The sequence below is a fragment of the Thamnophis elegans genome, chromosome 5, assembly GCF_009769535.1.
Source record: "Thamnophis elegans isolate rThaEle1 chromosome 5, rThaEle1.pri, whole genome shotgun sequence".
In the NCBI taxonomy this organism is placed as follows: Eukaryota; Metazoa; Chordata; class Lepidosauria; order Squamata; family Colubridae; genus Thamnophis; species Thamnophis elegans.
Window position 1 is genome coordinate 90325815 of NC_045545.1, and position 16931 is coordinate 90342745.

Genomic DNA, 16931 nt, shown 5'->3' on the forward strand with positions numbered 1-16931 from the left:
CAACTGTGGTGTGTAGCAACAGGCATTTTGGATTCAGTGGTGGTTATAAGTTTGGTCTACCTTGTAATCCAGAATATCAGCTGCACATTGAAATCCATTATTTCCTTCCATGAAATAGCTTAGCCTCATATTGACCCTGCAGAAGACCTCACAACTTTGTAGCTGATCAGAAAGATTGCAACACCCCAAGAGAGGTAGTGTTGTGTTCTGTCAGCGGCCAGTGGAGATGGCAGCAGATTCAGACAGTGAGGAGATTGGGGAGGAACATGGGCCAGTCCTGGAGTCTGGGGAAGGCTCTGATGAGGGCTTGGTGTCAGAGGCAGAGAGGGGGCCAGAGCCGTATGCCAATTATCAGCTGCCTTCAAAGTCAGACATCAGTGAGGCAGACAAACAGCTGGAGCCTATTCCCAGTGTGTGCATGTGCAGAGTTGCCAGACGAAGGAAACAGTTAAAGAACAGGGCTCGACTTGGGAATAAGGCCCCTCCCAGAGGAAATAAAAAAGGCGCAAAAGGGGAGTGGAGTTTGCAGGAGACAATTAGTTTGCTTAATTGGCTCGTGACTCTCTGAGACTCCTTGCCAAGTTTTACAGATATCGGCCTGTCAGCTCTCCAAGCCAGAGAAGGTCTGTGACTGTAAATCCTACCTTGAAAGACTTTGCTGGATGTAAATAAGCAGAATTCACAGTAAATTAATAAAAGGGATTTTCGTTGGGACAAGGAGTTTGTTTCATGCTGTTGGGAAGCCTCGGTCAGACATTGCAGACTTATGGAACCAGTACTTAGTTGCGAGACTAATACTTACGGTAGCAATGGGGGAAGTCCACGTAATTGTCTGCGCAAGCATCACAATGTTCTCCTGAATAGTTTGGCTTGCAGTAGCAGCGGCCAGTGAAATCCTCACAAGTGCCATCGGTAAAGACCGAGTCACAGTTGCAGCCTAGAAGGAGAGATGATGAACGATCATGTCTGCATTTTTATTTTGATTGATTGATATCCTGCCTACAAATAACTCAAGGCTCTAAACAAGTTGAACATTCAGAGGCCGCGGTGGCGCAGTGGTTAGAATGCAGTACTGCAGGCTATTTCTGCTGACTGCCGGCTGACTGCAATTTGGCAGTTCGAATGTCACCAAGCTCAAGGTTGACTCAGCCTTCCATCCTTCCGAAGTGGGTAAAATGAGGAGCCAGATTGTTGGGGGCAATAGGCTGACTCTGTAAACCCCTTAGAGAGGGCTGTAAAGCACTGTGAAGTGATATATAAGCCTAAGTGCTATTTCTATTGCTATTCCTTCCTCCTCCTATTTTTCCCACAAAAACAACCTTATGAGGAGGGTTGGGCCAAGAGAAAGTGACTGGCCCAAAGTCACCCAGCTGCTTTCATGACTTCAGGCAGGACTAGAAGAAGTCATCTGGTGATTGGCCCAAAGTCATCCTGCCACTTTTCACGCCCAAGGTGTGATTAGAATTCACAGTCTCCTGATGATTGGTCTAAAGTCACCCAGCTGGTTTTCATGGTTAATGAGGAATTTGAACTCACGTTCTCCCAATTTCTTAACCTGGTGCCTTTACCACTAGGCCAAACTGGCTCTCTAGTATACTAGGCAGTGTATTTTATATTTTATAATAAACTTAGTAGCATAGGTCTCATATAAAATATTCAATGGGAAAGCCAGGAGGAAGTTGCAATCATGTGAAGTCCTCACTTAACAATAGTAAACAGGACCAGACAGATCTGCCATTGTTAAGAATTGAAATCAGGTGACAATCTGTTTTACAGCCACATCACCGAGCAATGGATATTCTGGTCTCAATGACTGTCATTAAATAAAGACTTATTTTGTTCAAGGGCTGCCTCTCTTATCTTATTTTGATGTCCCCTAAGATTTTCCACCCATTGGGATGAGAGATTGTGGAGGGATGTTCTCAGAAGGATACACATGTAGATAGCAGAGAGAAAATACTCACGGTAGCAAATATAAGGTGAATCTATGGAATGATCAGGGGATTTATAATATCCCGGACTGCACCTCTCACAGTTAACGCCCGTTGTATGATGCTGCAAAATAATGTATCTGTTAGATATAATTTATCTGTTTGAGGCATCATGAGTCAGACAAATACGATCCATCAATCAAACAAACTGCAATCGGTGAGTAGACCAGCAGAAAAGTCACAATTAATTAGGATTAAAAATATATATAATTCCCCTAAAACACAGGTAGTCCCCTAATTACAACAGTTCATTTAGTGATTGTTCAAAGTCACAAGGGCAGTGACATGACCATTTTTCCTGCACTTATGACCATTGCAGAATTCCCATGGTCACTGGATCAAAATTCGGATGCTTGGCAACTGACAATTGCTGTGCCCCAAGGTCATGTGATCAAGTTTTTGTGACCTCCTGATAAGCAAAGTAAATTGGGAAGCCAGATTCACTTAATGACCATATTACTAATTTAACAAGTGCAACGATTCACTTAACAACCATGGTAAGAAGAGTCGTAAAATGGAGCAAAACTCAACAAATGACTTGTTTAGCAACATAAATTCTGGGGTCTGTTGTGGTCGTAAGTCAAGGACTACCTGTAATTAAATGAAGGAGACACAACTAGCCTCAGTACAATTTTTCTGCACATTCTCCTCCCAGACCCCTCCAAATTAGCTCTTCGGCATCTAGATGTCATTCATCTCCTTCCTTAATTCTTATGCTTAGTAGGCTTCTCTTAAATCCAATTTGGTGAACATCTTGCCCTTGGCTAAATGGTTTAGCATGTCCTTCATGAGTGGGAGAGGGTAGGTGTTCTCCACGAACATGGCATTAATTCCACGAAAATCCACACAAAGCCTCATTTCCTCTCCCTCAGATTCGGATCAATGTCAGCGTCCCAAGGAACATCCACAAGGAAAGAAGACTCCGAGGCTTGAGTGAGTTCCCTCAAAGTTCCATTTTATTAGAGATGTCATATTGACACATCTGGGAAAACCCGAATCTGAGTTTCCAGGTTTTCTTCCCACTCAAACGAAAGTTCAAGTCCCTGCCCAACACCCACATATCCATCACATGGTCCAATCAAACACTGTCCCAACTGGAGATATACTCCATATAATCCCCCTTCCCATTTTCCCACAGCATTAATTGTGGCAGGCCTGAAGGCCCAATGCAAAAGATGGCTTCCAGGCCTGACACTAGATAATCATCCCCATTCTTCTCAGCCAAGATCGTTCGTGAACCAATTCAATTCGAAACAAATTCAAACACTGAATTTACCTGTATCTCAAAAGAATGAGAGGAAATATTATGTACAAATTAAAGCCCCACCTGACAGTCAATGCAGACCCCTCCTCCTTCAAACTGGTCGTAACGATTCTTGCTGACTTTCTGATGCTCGATGTCTGGGTCATAATAGCAGTCATAGGCGTGGCCATTGCAATTACAGGCTGAAATAATAGAAAAGGAAATTAAAAGCTGATACAACTTCTGATTGATACAGTGCCCTGGTTGCAAGAGCAGAATTGCTGATGCGACAATATCTGTCACATCCCCTGGGTGGTTGGATAACTTTAAATTTAATGCACATATTTGCTTATTGCAAAATGCTCGTTGATCACCAACATTTTCTAGCAATATAGTAGTCCTCAACTTGCAACAGTTCATTCAGTGACCATTCAAAGTTACAATGACAATGAAAAAACGTGACTTATGACATGTTGCAGGATCCCCACGGTTATGTGATTTACATTCAGACGCTTGACCATGACTCACATTTATGGCTGTCCCGGGGTCATGTGATTCCCTTTTTGTGACCTTCTGACATGCAAAGCCAATGGGGGAGCCAGATTCACTTAACAATCATGTTATTAATTTAAGAGCTGCAGTGATTCGCTTAGCAAATAGGGACAGAAAAGTCGTAAAATGGATCAATTAATGAATTACTCACTTAACAACAGGGGTGGGCTGCTACAGGTTCATCCAGGTATGGGAAAACCCATAGCTAACGTTATGGCCAGTTCAAAGAACCTCCAAATCCCACCCTTGTCTGGCTCCGCCCAACCCATTCCGCCCCTTCCAATCCATCTGCCCCTCCCAGGAGTCTCCACGTGACCCATTTTGGATGTGAGGTAAGTTCAGGGCCCATGTGAAAGCTCAGGGAGAGGGAAAAATGGGCCTCCTGGAAGTTCCGGAAGGCTGGAAACGGACCCCTCCAGAGTCCAGGGAAGGCAGTTTTCACCTTCCCAGAGGCTTGAGAAAAGCCTTCAGAGCCTGGGGAAGGCGAAAACTCCCCCCTGCCCAGCGCCATGGTGCAGGAAGCCAACTAGGCCACGTCCATCATGGCCATGCCCACCCAGCAACCAGGCATAGAACCCGTTCTGAAATTTTTGAAGCCCATCCCTGCTTAACAACATAAATATTGGGCTCAATTGTTGAGGGACTACTTGTAGTACTCCACACACACACACAAAGACTGAAGGTTAGGAATATTAAAAGAGGGCTTTGTTCATTGTTTGACTGTATGCAGAAACTTACATGTTTCAGAATGCAAAAAAACCCGATAAATGAACCACAAGTTATATAAAACACTATCGGTAGTCCTCGATTTACAATCATTCATTTACTGACTGTTCAAAGTCACAAGGCATTGAAAAAATGACTTAAGACTGGTTTTCACACCAGAATCTCCATGATTGCATAATCAAAATTCGGATGATTGACAACTGGCATGCGTTTATGACAGTTGCACTGTTCTGGGGTCATGAGATCACCTTTTGTGATCTTCTGATACGCAAAGCCAATGGGGAAGCCAGATTCACTTAACAACCAGGATACTAAATTAACAGCTACACTGATTCACTTAGCAACAGTGGCCAAAAAAGGTCGCAAATTGGGCAAAACTTCACTTAACAACTGCCTTACTTAGCAAAGGAAATTTTGGTCCCGTTTGTGGTGATAAATTGAGAACTACCTGTGTTTCATTATAACTATCCATAATCTAATGCCAATCAATTTTGCCTTAAGCAGAATTCTAGAAGTCTCATTATGCTGCATGATTTCTTTTACATTTTTTACCAAATTTTTAAACTTTTTCTAGCCTTTTTCATTTTAATTAAGCTAAGAAGCCGCCAATGTTTAAAGCTTGCTTTTAGCAAAGCTATTCCACTTTCATGAATCTTTGTGGTTGCCCATTTCTGTACTGTTTCCACTCTGTAAATTTTCATCCTTTCCTTTACAATTCTTCCTCAGTTATTTTCCTAATAACCTTTTGTACAGACTTGGTCTTCTTCAACTGAACTCTTAATGCTCTCAATTCAAGGCACTGTGTAAATATTCCATCTTTCTTTCTATTGCAAGATAATGATGAAATAATGGAGAAGTATAGCCTACTAACTGAATGATCCTCTCTACAATACGCTGCTTAATGTAGAATTATTGCACAATAAATATCTAGATACTAAGTTCTCCAAGATTTTTGCTTTAAGTTCTCCAATTTTTCAAGCTGATACAGGTACTTAACACCTTGACTTAGGACCACAATTGAGCTCAAAACAGGTGTTGCTAAGTGAAACATTCATAGCGTGAATTTTGAGCCATTTTACAACCTTTTGAGCCAGTTGTTAAGTGAATCACAGTAGCTGCTAAATTAGCAACATGATTGTTAAGTGAATCGGGCTTCCCCATTGATTTTGCTGGTCGCAAAAGGGGATCACATGACCTCCGAACACTGCAACCGTCAGTTGCCAAGCATACAAACTTTGATAACAGGATTATGAGGATACTGCAATGGTTGTTAAGAGTGAAAAGTGGTCATAAGTCACTTTTTTTCAGTGCTGTTGTAACTTTGAACGGTCACTAACCTCTGTAAGTTGAGGACTATCTGTATAAGATTGATTAAACTGTCCGGCCACAAATATCACCGATTTAGGCCCTGCTATTAATTAATGAATATCCCACCTTTATTATTTTCCAGGAAAATATAAATAAAATATAATGCTGTTCATCCTACATAGGAGGTCCTGCACATTGGAACGAAGAGATCCCAACAACGTTATAATATTTTATTATAAAGTTGGAATCATGACTATTTCAATATGCAGAACCTCCTATGTACGATGCACAACATTTGCTATTTAGTTTTTATCCACATTGTTGAGATCCTTCCATTTAGTCCTCTTTTCCGCCATCCTGGTTCTCCTTGACCTCTCGGCGGCTTTCGATACCATCGACCATGGTATCCTTCTGCGACGACTGCGGGAGGTGGGGGTGGGAGGCACTGTTTTGCAGTGGTTCTCCTCCTACCTCTCGGACAGGTCGCAGTCGGTGTTAGTTGGAGGGCAGAGATCGACCCCTAGGCCCCTAACATATGGGGTGCCACAGGGTTCGGTCTTATCCCCCCTACTATTCAACATCTACATGAAACCGCTGGGTGAGATCATTCGGAGGCACGGGATAAGATACCATCAATACGCGGACGATACCCAGTTGTATCTGTCCGCCCCGTGCCAACTCAATGAAGCGGTGGACGTGATGAGCCAGGGCCTTGAAGCCGTTAGGGACTGGATGAGGGCTAACAAACTGATACTCAACCCGGATAAGACCGAGTGGCTGTTGTGTTTCCCTCCCAATAATTTGGCAAGTGTTCCATCACTCAGGCTGGGGGGTCAAACACTATACCCCTCAGACAGGGTTTGCAACTTGGGAGTCCTCCTGGACCCACAGCTGACCTTTGATCACCACCTGTCGGCTGTGACCAGGGGGGCATTTGCCCAGGTTCGCCTGGTGCACCAGTTGCGACCCTACCTGAACCGGGAGGCTCTCACAACAGTCACTCGTGCCCTTGTGACCTCAAGGCTGGAATACTGCAACGTGCTCTACATGGGGCTGCCCTTGAAGAGCATCCGGCGACTTCAGCTAGTCCAGAATGCGGCCGCGCAAGCGATTGTGGGTGCACCTCGGTTCACCCACATAACACCTATCCTCCGCGAGCTGCGCTGGCTACCTGTTGATCTCCGGGTGCGCTTCAAGGTGCTACTTACCACCCATAAAGCCCTTCATGGTAGTGGATCTGGGTACTTGAGAGACCGCCTCCTGCCAATCACCTCCTCACGACCAATTAGATCACATAGATTAGGCCTCCTCCGAATCCCATCTGCCAGTCAGTGTCGACTGGCGACTACGCGGAGGAGAGCCTTCTCGGTAGTAGCTCCGACCCTTTGGAACGATCTCCCCGTGGAGATCCGTACCCTCACCACCCTCCAGACCTTCCGCACAGCCCTTAAGATCTGGCTATCCCGTCAGGCCTGGGGTTAGATTGTAATCCGTCCCCACCCGAATGATGAATGCTATGTTCTATTTTTAATTATGTATTGTTTTATGTCTCACTGTTTGTATTCCCCCCCCCCCCCATGAATTGTAAGCCGCCCTGAGTCCCCCCCAGGGAAAAGGGCGGCCTATAAATAAACTTTCCAATTCCAATTCCAATCCTGATTAATTTAATAACGTCTGCAAGCATTGTCCATACCTGGATCAAAGTAAAAGTAACGTTTTCTTTCAATTGAACCCTGCACAAAGTGACTTCAAGTAGTTTTTTTGTTTTTTTGGCAACAAGAGCAGTAATTTTCCACTGTCTTGCTCTGAGCTATTTTGTCAGCTTCTCACACTAAGCTGCAACCCTGTGATTGTTCCGGGTCTTTTCCATTTCCAGAACTACCAGGTGTGACCTTCCTTAATTCTTTTGAGCCACGTCCAGCTCAAATTTCTCTAGGTCAGGCATCCTTGAAGAATGCCAGAAACGTCAGCAGATGTAAAACAGCAGGAATCCCATGAAGTGATGCATAATGCTAGGGCCAAGAACCAGAGCTGCTTGCCAACTTGGAAGGGGAAAAAGGTTGATTCGAACATTTAAAACGCCTTGAAAGTTGACTCTTTCAGAGCCAGTTTTCTCACTTTCCCACAGGTCACTCTTAAGATTTTAAAAAGGCTTCCAGATGCTTACTGGGTGGCATTCTTCTGAGTCCAATCCCAACTGAAAAAGATTGCCTCAGGAACTGCACTGATCGATACCTCAGACGTTAAAAAAAACAAACCAAAATCTACTCTCTTTTTTATTTATAATTTAATATTCATAACTCAGCCCTTTTGAATTATTCTCAAGATAACGTTAAAGGTTCTGAGTGCATTTTGATTTTGATTTTAATCTTATGTTCTCCTATGTTTTTTTAATTGTTAGATTAGCATCCTGATTTCCATCCAGGAGACTCCATTTCCTGTTTTTCACAATCAATCAATCAATCAGAATAGAGCTGAAAGGGACCTTGGAGGTCCTCTAGTCCAAACCCCTGCTCAAGCAGGAGACCCTATACCAGGGGTTTAAAACTCAAGGCCTGCAGGCTGGATCCGCCTCCCCCACACCATTTTGGCCGGCAGGGTGCTGCAGGAGGATGTTCAGGCATAAAATGGGGCACACGAGGTTGCCTGCTGCCCCCCTCCCCCCGTGCTGCAGGAGGACATCCAGGCCAAAAACAAGGCACCTGGGAGCTGCCTGCCGCCGCCCTGTTCCCCCTTTTTGGCCAGCAGTACTACAGAAGGGTGTCCATCCCGTCTCCTTCCCTTCTTTCCGGCCAGCCCATGGAGGACCACTACAATGCTGATCCAGCTGTCCAAGAAATCCACCCCTGCCCTATGCCTATTTCAGACAGGTGGCTGTCCAACCTTTTCTTAAAAACCTACAACACTAACCCTTTGAGGTAGGCTCAGCTGACAGAGAAAGTCTAAAGACTGGCTTCCATCTGCAAAGAGGGTGAAGGGCTGCCTTAAAGCATGGGCCTGGTGGGCACTTGCCCGTGGGACCCATGAGCCTAGGGGCCCCATACTAATCTGTTTACCTTTCAATGCACCTTGTATCATAGAAATACAGCAACTATATGGCTTACTGAGTATCCATCAGGCCTGCAATCATATTCCTCTTGGATCTTTGGCCTGCCACACTTTCTATAATTCTACTATGCCTTTTCTGTTGCGGGAAAATGGGAGGGGGAATTGTACGGAGTTAGATGCTATGTAGCCAAAACAAAATTCCATCTAGAAAGCCAAGGTCATCCTTTGTCTCTGCACCTCACCGGAGCTGGATGGGTGGAACTGCCAGCATGGCAGTGGAAGATTGGATGATGTGACAGGCTTGTGGGTGTGGGAGCAAGATCTTGAACTTTCAACTGGGTGGGGAAAACCAGGAAGCTTTCAGATTCGGGTTTTCCCAGATATGCCAACATGGCTCTCTTAATAAATTGGAACTTTGAGCAATACTTTGCCTTGGACTCTGATTTAATTTTGGATGCTATTTGGAACCTTGACATTATCATTGTGTTTTTTAGGACACAAAGAGGAAAGTTGGGTTTTTCCCTTCATTGGGAAAGAAGAGACCAAGATGTTTGCTCTTGCTTACAAAGCCAATGGCACCTATCTATCAACCCTTTGTGGTCAGCCGAGGCCCCGCAGAACATCATATGCGTTGACTTCTGGTTTTGCAATCGACTCGTGTTGTGAACTTCAAAGAAAGATAAGGTTCTGTTTCTGTTTATCAAAAAAACTTACGTTCACATTCATTGGCACTGTCGGTAGTGGCTGGTTTCCAAGGCAACTGGTTGAACCCTGGACAACAGTGATCACACGACCCACCACAGGTGTTGTGTTGGCAGTCACACTGTAACCTGAAAATAAAAAGAGCAGTGAGGAATGCAAACATCTTTATGGATTATCATACCAATAGCTTTTACACGACCTGAATTTTGGAGTACCACCTGGCCTATGTTCTCCATGGTCCATCATGGTCTACAGCAGGGGTGCTTAGATAGGGCCCGCGGGGCCGCCCTGGAAACAGTGAAGGACCAGCCTGTGGTGCCTCTGCCAGTGAAAATGGAGTTCAGGAGGGCCACATGGGGCCCTCACGAGCTCTGTTTTTCCTGGCAGAGGGTTGCAGGTGGCCTTTGCAGCTGAAAATGGAGCTCAGGAGCCCGTTTTCACTCGCAGAGGCACCACAGGCACTCCTGACATGAGTGATGTCGAGCTGGCCATGCCCACCATGCCCATGCCCACCTTCCCACCCCCACCACCCCCGAAGGTCAAACACAATCCTGCTGCAATGAAATTGAGTTTGACACTCCGGTCTACAGAATAATATAATTGGAAGGGATTGTGTAAGTCTTCTACTCCAGTCCCCTGCTCAAGCAGGAGGCCCTATATACCATTTCAGACAAGTGGCTGTCCAGTCTCTTCTTGAAAACCTCCAGTGATGGAGCACCCACAACTTCTGGAAGTAAGCTGCTCCACTGATTAATTGTTCTCACTTTTGGGGAATTTCTCCTTAGTTCTAGGTTGGTTCTCTCCTTGATTAGTTTCCATTCATTGCTTTTGGTTCTACCTTCAGGTGTTTGGAGAATAGCTTGACTCCCCCCCCCCTCTTCTTTGTGGCAACCCCTGAGATATTGGAACACTGCTATCATGTCTCCCCTAGTCCTTCTTTTCATTAAACTAGGCATACCCAATTCCTGAAACAGTTCTTCATATGGGCCTTTTCCGGGTGCCGTCGACCGGACAATGCCGGCTGGCAACACCTCGGGGGAGGGCCTTCTCTGTAGCTGCTTCGACCCTATGGAACGATCTACCCCCAGAGATCCGGACCCTTCCCACTCTCTCGGCCTTCCGAAAGGCCACTAAAACCTGGCTATTCCGGCAGGCCTGGGGCTGTTGACCCCATGAATGAGGTCCAGCCCCACCTAGATTGAGTGCATGATGTGTTTCTTTTTTAATCTGTTTCTTTTCCCTATTTTTAATTTTTACTCAGTCTAATCAGCAAAACCCAAATCAAAAGTTTCAATTTTTTTCCCATCACAAACACAAAATCCAGAATGGTTTCCAAATGGAGAGGGTCCCGTGTGTGTGTGTGTGTGTGTGTGTGTGTGTGTGTGTGTTTGTACGTGGTCTACCTGTGTGTACCCTTCAACATTGAATTTCATCAGTTGGATTTGCAGTGGTTTTTTTTTTTTTAAAAAAAGTAGGCAATTCTGAAAGTACCTGGCAAGAATTTTGTCCTGTCTACTGGTTTATCATGAGGTGACCTCATGCTACAAAATTCCATTCCCCAGTACCCGCCCAAGGAAAACACTATCTGTCTGCTGCATGGTTAATATAGTCCTGTTCCAGCTTTTATCTCTACAATTACTCATTTCCCCCCTCGGGGCCTGCCTCTCCCTCCCCTGGCACCACACATATACACTGCGCAGTGTTCGCTTCAAGGGTGGGTTCCTGCCACTTCTAAGCTCTTCTATAGAAGAGGTTCCACAAATCTACAGTGCCGTTTAGAACCGGTTCCAGCTCCCCCCCCCCGCCCGTCCGCACATCATCAACATGAAGAGCGAGAGGAGGAATTCTGGGAGTTAAAGTCCACAAGTCTTAAAGCTGTCAAGTTTGAACACCCCTGGGGTTTTTTTCCTAAAGGGTTAGGGGTGCAAGGGTCTTGTAACTTGACAGCTTTAAGACTTGCACACTTCAATGCCAGAGTTCCTGAGCCAACATGACTGGAGAAGGAATTCTGGGAGTTGAAGTCCATAAGTCTTAAAGCAGTCAAGTTTGAACACCCCTGGGGTTTTTTTCCTAAAGGGTTAGGGGTGCAAGGGTCTTGTAACTTGACAGCTTTAAGACTTGCACATTTCAATGCCAGAGTTCCTGAGCCAACATGACTAGAGGAGGAATTCTGGGAGTTGAAGTCCACAAGTCTTAAAGCTGTCAAGTTTGAACACCCCTGTTTCTGAGCCAACATTTTGGTTGCTAAGCAAGAGCGTTGTTAAGTGTGTTTCACCACATTTTACAAGTTGGCCATGCCCACCCAGTCACATGACTGTGAAGCCACACCCACTTGGTCACATGGCTGGCAAGCCACTCCCACCCAGTCACATAGCCGGCAAGCCACTCCCACAAAGCAGGCCACACCTACAGAAGACGTTCTAAAAAAATTTGAAACCCACCACTGGTTTGCTTGTTCATAATCCAGGATTTAAAAATAGATACATCTTCTATTTTAAAAACAAACAAACAATGATGTACCAGCCACTGCAGGGATTTCAAGGGAGCTGCTACTTCTGCTGAAATGTTGCCAGCTCATATATCATGAGACGGATCTGCAAAAAAACAGGTTGTTCCTAGGATGTCACGGAGAAAAGCAGATTGTTGAAGAGAAGCTGGGCCCCTTGAAACACGAGTTCTCCAGTCCCACTTCGGAGTCCAACAATGGCTAAAACTCAACCCTAGATTTCTTGACAAAAATGACCGATGAGTCTTTAAAGACAAAGGAAATGGACATAAGAAAAATGCATTTCCTTCCAAGAAAATGAACTGCCCTGTTAGGCTAAAATACAACATTCTTTCCCACAAAATGCAAACTGAATGTTTCTGAATCATCCAGAGAGGACACAGAAGCCAAGAGGACAACTGTCCATCATAAGAGAGCGTGACAAAAAACACTGAAGCTTTCCAGGCCCAAAACGTGGCATGGGGGGGTGGACTGGCCTCCCCGTGGCCCATTTTGGGCATGGAAGGCCTCCAGCACCAACACAGAAGCCAAAACGGGGTGTAGGGGCGCCACACGATCTCTCAAAATGCAATACGATCACCCCCCCGCATGCACCCACTGTGCCCGTGCATATGCGTCCCTTGCATGCGCCCCGCCCGCGTGCATGCACAGCAGAGAACCGAAGACTAGCTGGCCAGCAGGAGGTGCACACGCATGCGTGGTGGAGCTGGGCTGAGGCGACAGCTGCCGTGCCCTCAGAGAGGGCCCTGCGTGCCATCTGTGCCACAGGTTAGCCCTCACGGGTCTAGAAATTAAGAAACGAATAGTCCATGTATTTCATTGGGAGAAGCAGCCAACATTTTAGGCTGCCTGTAGCTCGCCATCCATTGCACAATACTGCTTATGTCAAGTTACGTGGAGAATGAGCAATCCGCCAACGTCCTTCTGAAAGTTTACATTTTTTTACTGGAGAATATGTACACTATGCAAGACTAAACAGACATATGCAGTAGATCTTGAGTATTCTCTTGGCTTCTCCACTCAAGAGATGTGACTCAAGAACCTCCTGTAAAATACCGGTAGCTATTACCACATACAACGTTTTAAGATGTCTAGAAATGTCACACAAGAACTTCCATTTGCAGCATTTGGAGATTCTCAAAATTTTATTATTCAGTTAAAAACTGAGCTATTCTTCCCTCTTTGCTCTTTCCCTCCTTTTAATTTTCTGTTTCTCCTATCTTTTTAAAAGACGTGGGCTCCAAAAACATGCCTTTTCACTTTAAAAAAGATTACCTTCTTATTTGTCCTTCTATAGATTTCACTATGAATTAATTTCAGAAACCCTGCAACGATTTATATTTACTGGTACCAGCAGCAAGAAAAAAAGCAATGGCGTTTCATTGTGGGAAAATCCCAAATTTCTCTGAGAAAAAGATAAGGAAACATAATAAAGAAAATATCTAGAGGAAATGGTTGATATAATTAACGTAATCTTCATGAGACTTCCAAAACCACTAATTGCCTAGTTTTAGCTTCAAATAGATGTTGCCTTTTTAGTTAGCTTGGTATTAACAAGGTGTTGTTACTCTGATTTAGCAAAGAGATTGTTATTAGCATGGGCTTTGAAAGCAAGGAGATAGTAAAATACAAACACATTGTATTTTTGTCTATATCCACACATCCTCTGAGGAACTAGATAGAAAGCTTGTGTTTGGTCCACAGATGTATTGCATCTTCAACAGGTAGAATTAATATTTGAATAGAATAAGATGAATTCTGTCACTTAATGCTCAATTCTTCAGCATTTATTAGATCCATGATTAGTTCCTCTTGCAATCCATATCAGGAACCATCTACAAAATCCTTACAATACAATACAATACAATACAATACAATACAATACAATACAATACAATACAATACAATACAATACAATACAATACAATACAATACAATACAATACAATACAATACAATACAATAGCAGAGTTGGAAGGACCTTGGAGGTCTTCTAGTCCAACCCCCTGCCTAGACAGGAAACCCTATACCATTTCAGACAAATGGCTATCCAACATCTTCTTAAAAACTTCCAGTGTTGGGGCATTCACAACTTCTGGAGGCAAGCTGTTCCACTGATTAATTGTTCTAACTGTCAGGAAATTTCTCCTCAGTTCTAAGTTGCTTCTCTCCTTGATTAGTTTCCACCCATTGCTTCTTGTTCTACCCTCAGGTGCCTTGGAGAATAGTTTGACTCCCTCTTCTTTGTGGCAGCCCGAGATATTGGAACACTGCTATCATGTCTCCCCTAGTCCTTCTTTTCATTAAACTAGACATACCCAGTTCCTGCAACCGTTCTTCATACTGTATGTTTCAGTCTCCAGTCCCCTAATCATCTTTGTTGCTCTTCTCTGCACTCTTTCTAGAGTCGCCACATCTTTTCTACATCGTGGTGACCAAAACTGAATGCAGTATTCCAAGTGTGGCCTTACCAAGGCATTATAAAGTGCTATTAACCCTCCACGTGATCTTAATTCTATCCCTCTGTTTATGCAGCCTAGAACTGTGTTGGCTTTTTTGGCAGCTGCTGCACACGGCTGGCTCATATTTAAATGGTTGTCCTCTAGGACTCCAAGATCCCTTTCACAGTTACTACTATTGAGCAAGGTACCACCTATACTGTACCTGTGCACTTCATTTTTCTTGCCTAAATGTAGAACCTTACTCTTTTCACCATTGAATTTCAAATTATTAGATAGTGCCCAATGTTCAAGTTTGTCAAGATCCTTCTGTATCTTAAACCTATCTTCTGGAGTGTTGGCTATTCCTGCCAACTTGGTGTCATCTGCAAATTTGATGAGTTCTCCATTTATTCTCTCATCCAAATCATTGATGAAGATGTTGAAGAGTACGGGGCTTAAACAGAGCCTTGGGGTACTCCACTGCATACTTCCCTCCATGTAGATGCAGTTCCATTGAGGACTACACGTTGAGTGCAGTTGATCAGCCAGTTACGAATATATCTGCGGTGATGCTGTCTAACCCACATTCTTCTACTTTATCTAGTAGTAGATTATGGTCTACCTTATCAAATGCCTTACTGAAGTTCAAGTATACTATATCGACGGCATTCCTTTGGTCCACTAATTTTGTCACTTTGTCAAAGAATGCAATAAGATTAGTCTGGCATGATCTGTTTTAGACAAACCCATGTTGGCTTTTGGCTATTACTTTGTTTGCTTCTAGGTGTTCACTAATTCATTGCTTGATTATCTTTTCCAGAATCTTTCCTGGTATCCATCAGTTCACAATATCTATGTCTGCCTCAGTGGTGGGATTCCAAATCTTTTCCTACCGGTTCTATGAGAGAGCGCTTTGCGTACATTCACGGCTCTCAAAGACCGCCCTCGGTGTCAGCGCTGGTGAGCTGAGCTGTTTTTTTAGCACAGCTGAGGTGCAGCAATCCACTCTGCTGTGCGAATCAGCTGAGCTAAAAAACAAGGGAATATAGGATAGGAAATGGGGGGGGCAGCAGGGCGGGGCCAGCCAGAAGTTCTCTGAACTACTCAAAATTTCCGCTACAGGTATGACAGAACCAATCCGAATCGGCTGAATACCACCTCTGGTCTCCCTTCCTTTCTAGGATTAATCTCCTACATTTCACTCCATCTTTATAGATGTAGGAGATGGCCAGGCTGAGCTGTAAAGCAGGGTCAAATGTGTCATCAGTTTTATGTGGTTCGCCGACAAATGCGCGCACAACAAAAGCGCGCCGACAAAAGCGCGGCGAGAAAACCATGATGTCGAAATCGCGCCCACATAGGTGTGCCGACAAAAGAGTGCCGACAGAAGCGCGCCATCAACAAACAACGTGAAAACAACGTAAGAACCCTAAACCTAACCCTAATCCTAACCCTTATCCTAACCCTTACCTTAACCCTAATCGCGCTTCTGTCGACACTCTTTTGTTGGCGCGCCTTTGTCGGCGCGCTGTTGTCGGGCGCTCATTTGTCAGGTCACGGTTTTAAGTCTCTATTGCCGTAAGAGTTCTCAATCCAGCCCTGTGAATTCCATTGAATCTTATCCCGTGCTAATTTGTCTTGACCATTATTGAATCAGGTCCTTGTGTACAAATAGCACGCAATAAACTCATACCATATTTTTGAACTCTATCCCAACTCCTGATTTTTTTGTGTTTGACCATATATTCTTGAGCCCAGGAAAACAAAGCAGATTCCCGTGTTCACTTCTTCATCATCAATTTTGAATTCACTATTGCTTGGACGTTTCCTTCAATATTTAACATTAATACTCTTCACATAGCTAAATGTCTACGAAGATTCTCAGTCATCCAGATCACGTTCGTCCCAAAGGTGCTTTTTTTCAACAGCCAACTAGACTTTTCTTTGAAGACATTTTGCTTCTCATCCAAGAAGCTTCAGAGCTGAAGAAGCTTCTCGTATGAGAAGCAAAACGTCTTCAAAGAAAAACAAGGAACTCCAGTTGCCTCTTGAAAAAAAGCACATTTAGTATTATTACACTTCATTATCACTTTCAATAACAATTCTTGGTTTGGGTCCAAAGCAGTGTCTTCTTCATATCACATACAGGAATATGTTTCAATCTCCAATATTGATTCCAGATGTTATCCTTTCATTCTTTGAATATATTTAATATATAATTTAAACAGATATGAGATCACTATTCATCCTTACTTTATTGCTGTACCCTGTCTATTCTCCAGATGTAGTTTTTAACAGTAGCTTTTGGCTCAATGTAAGGTTTCCACATAAGAATAATTGAGCGTTCTGCTATCCCATTAGTCATAATAAGAACCACATTCAGGCATGATTTAATAAGTCAAAGGCCTTGATGTA

The 16931-nt window shown here is 44.0% G+C and overlaps 1 protein-coding gene across 2 annotated transcripts in view; it reads right to left on the minus strand.

Moving 5' to 3' along the window:
* The window catches only part of LAMA5 (laminin subunit alpha 5), a 227629-nt gene that overhangs the window by 123569 nt on the left and 87129 nt on the right, over positions 1-16931 (minus strand). For both annotated transcript variants that reach the window (XM_032217941.1, XM_032217940.1), the window contains exons 7-10: positions 9583-9698; positions 3319-3437; positions 1965-2055; positions 803-937 (exon numbers count right to left, since the gene is read on the minus strand). In XM_032217941.1, coding sequence (XP_032073832.1) covers positions 803-937; positions 1965-2055; positions 3319-3437; positions 9583-9698 — 461 coding nt within the window. The remainder of the gene's footprint in view (positions 1-802; positions 938-1964; positions 2056-3318; positions 3438-9582; positions 9699-16931) is intronic.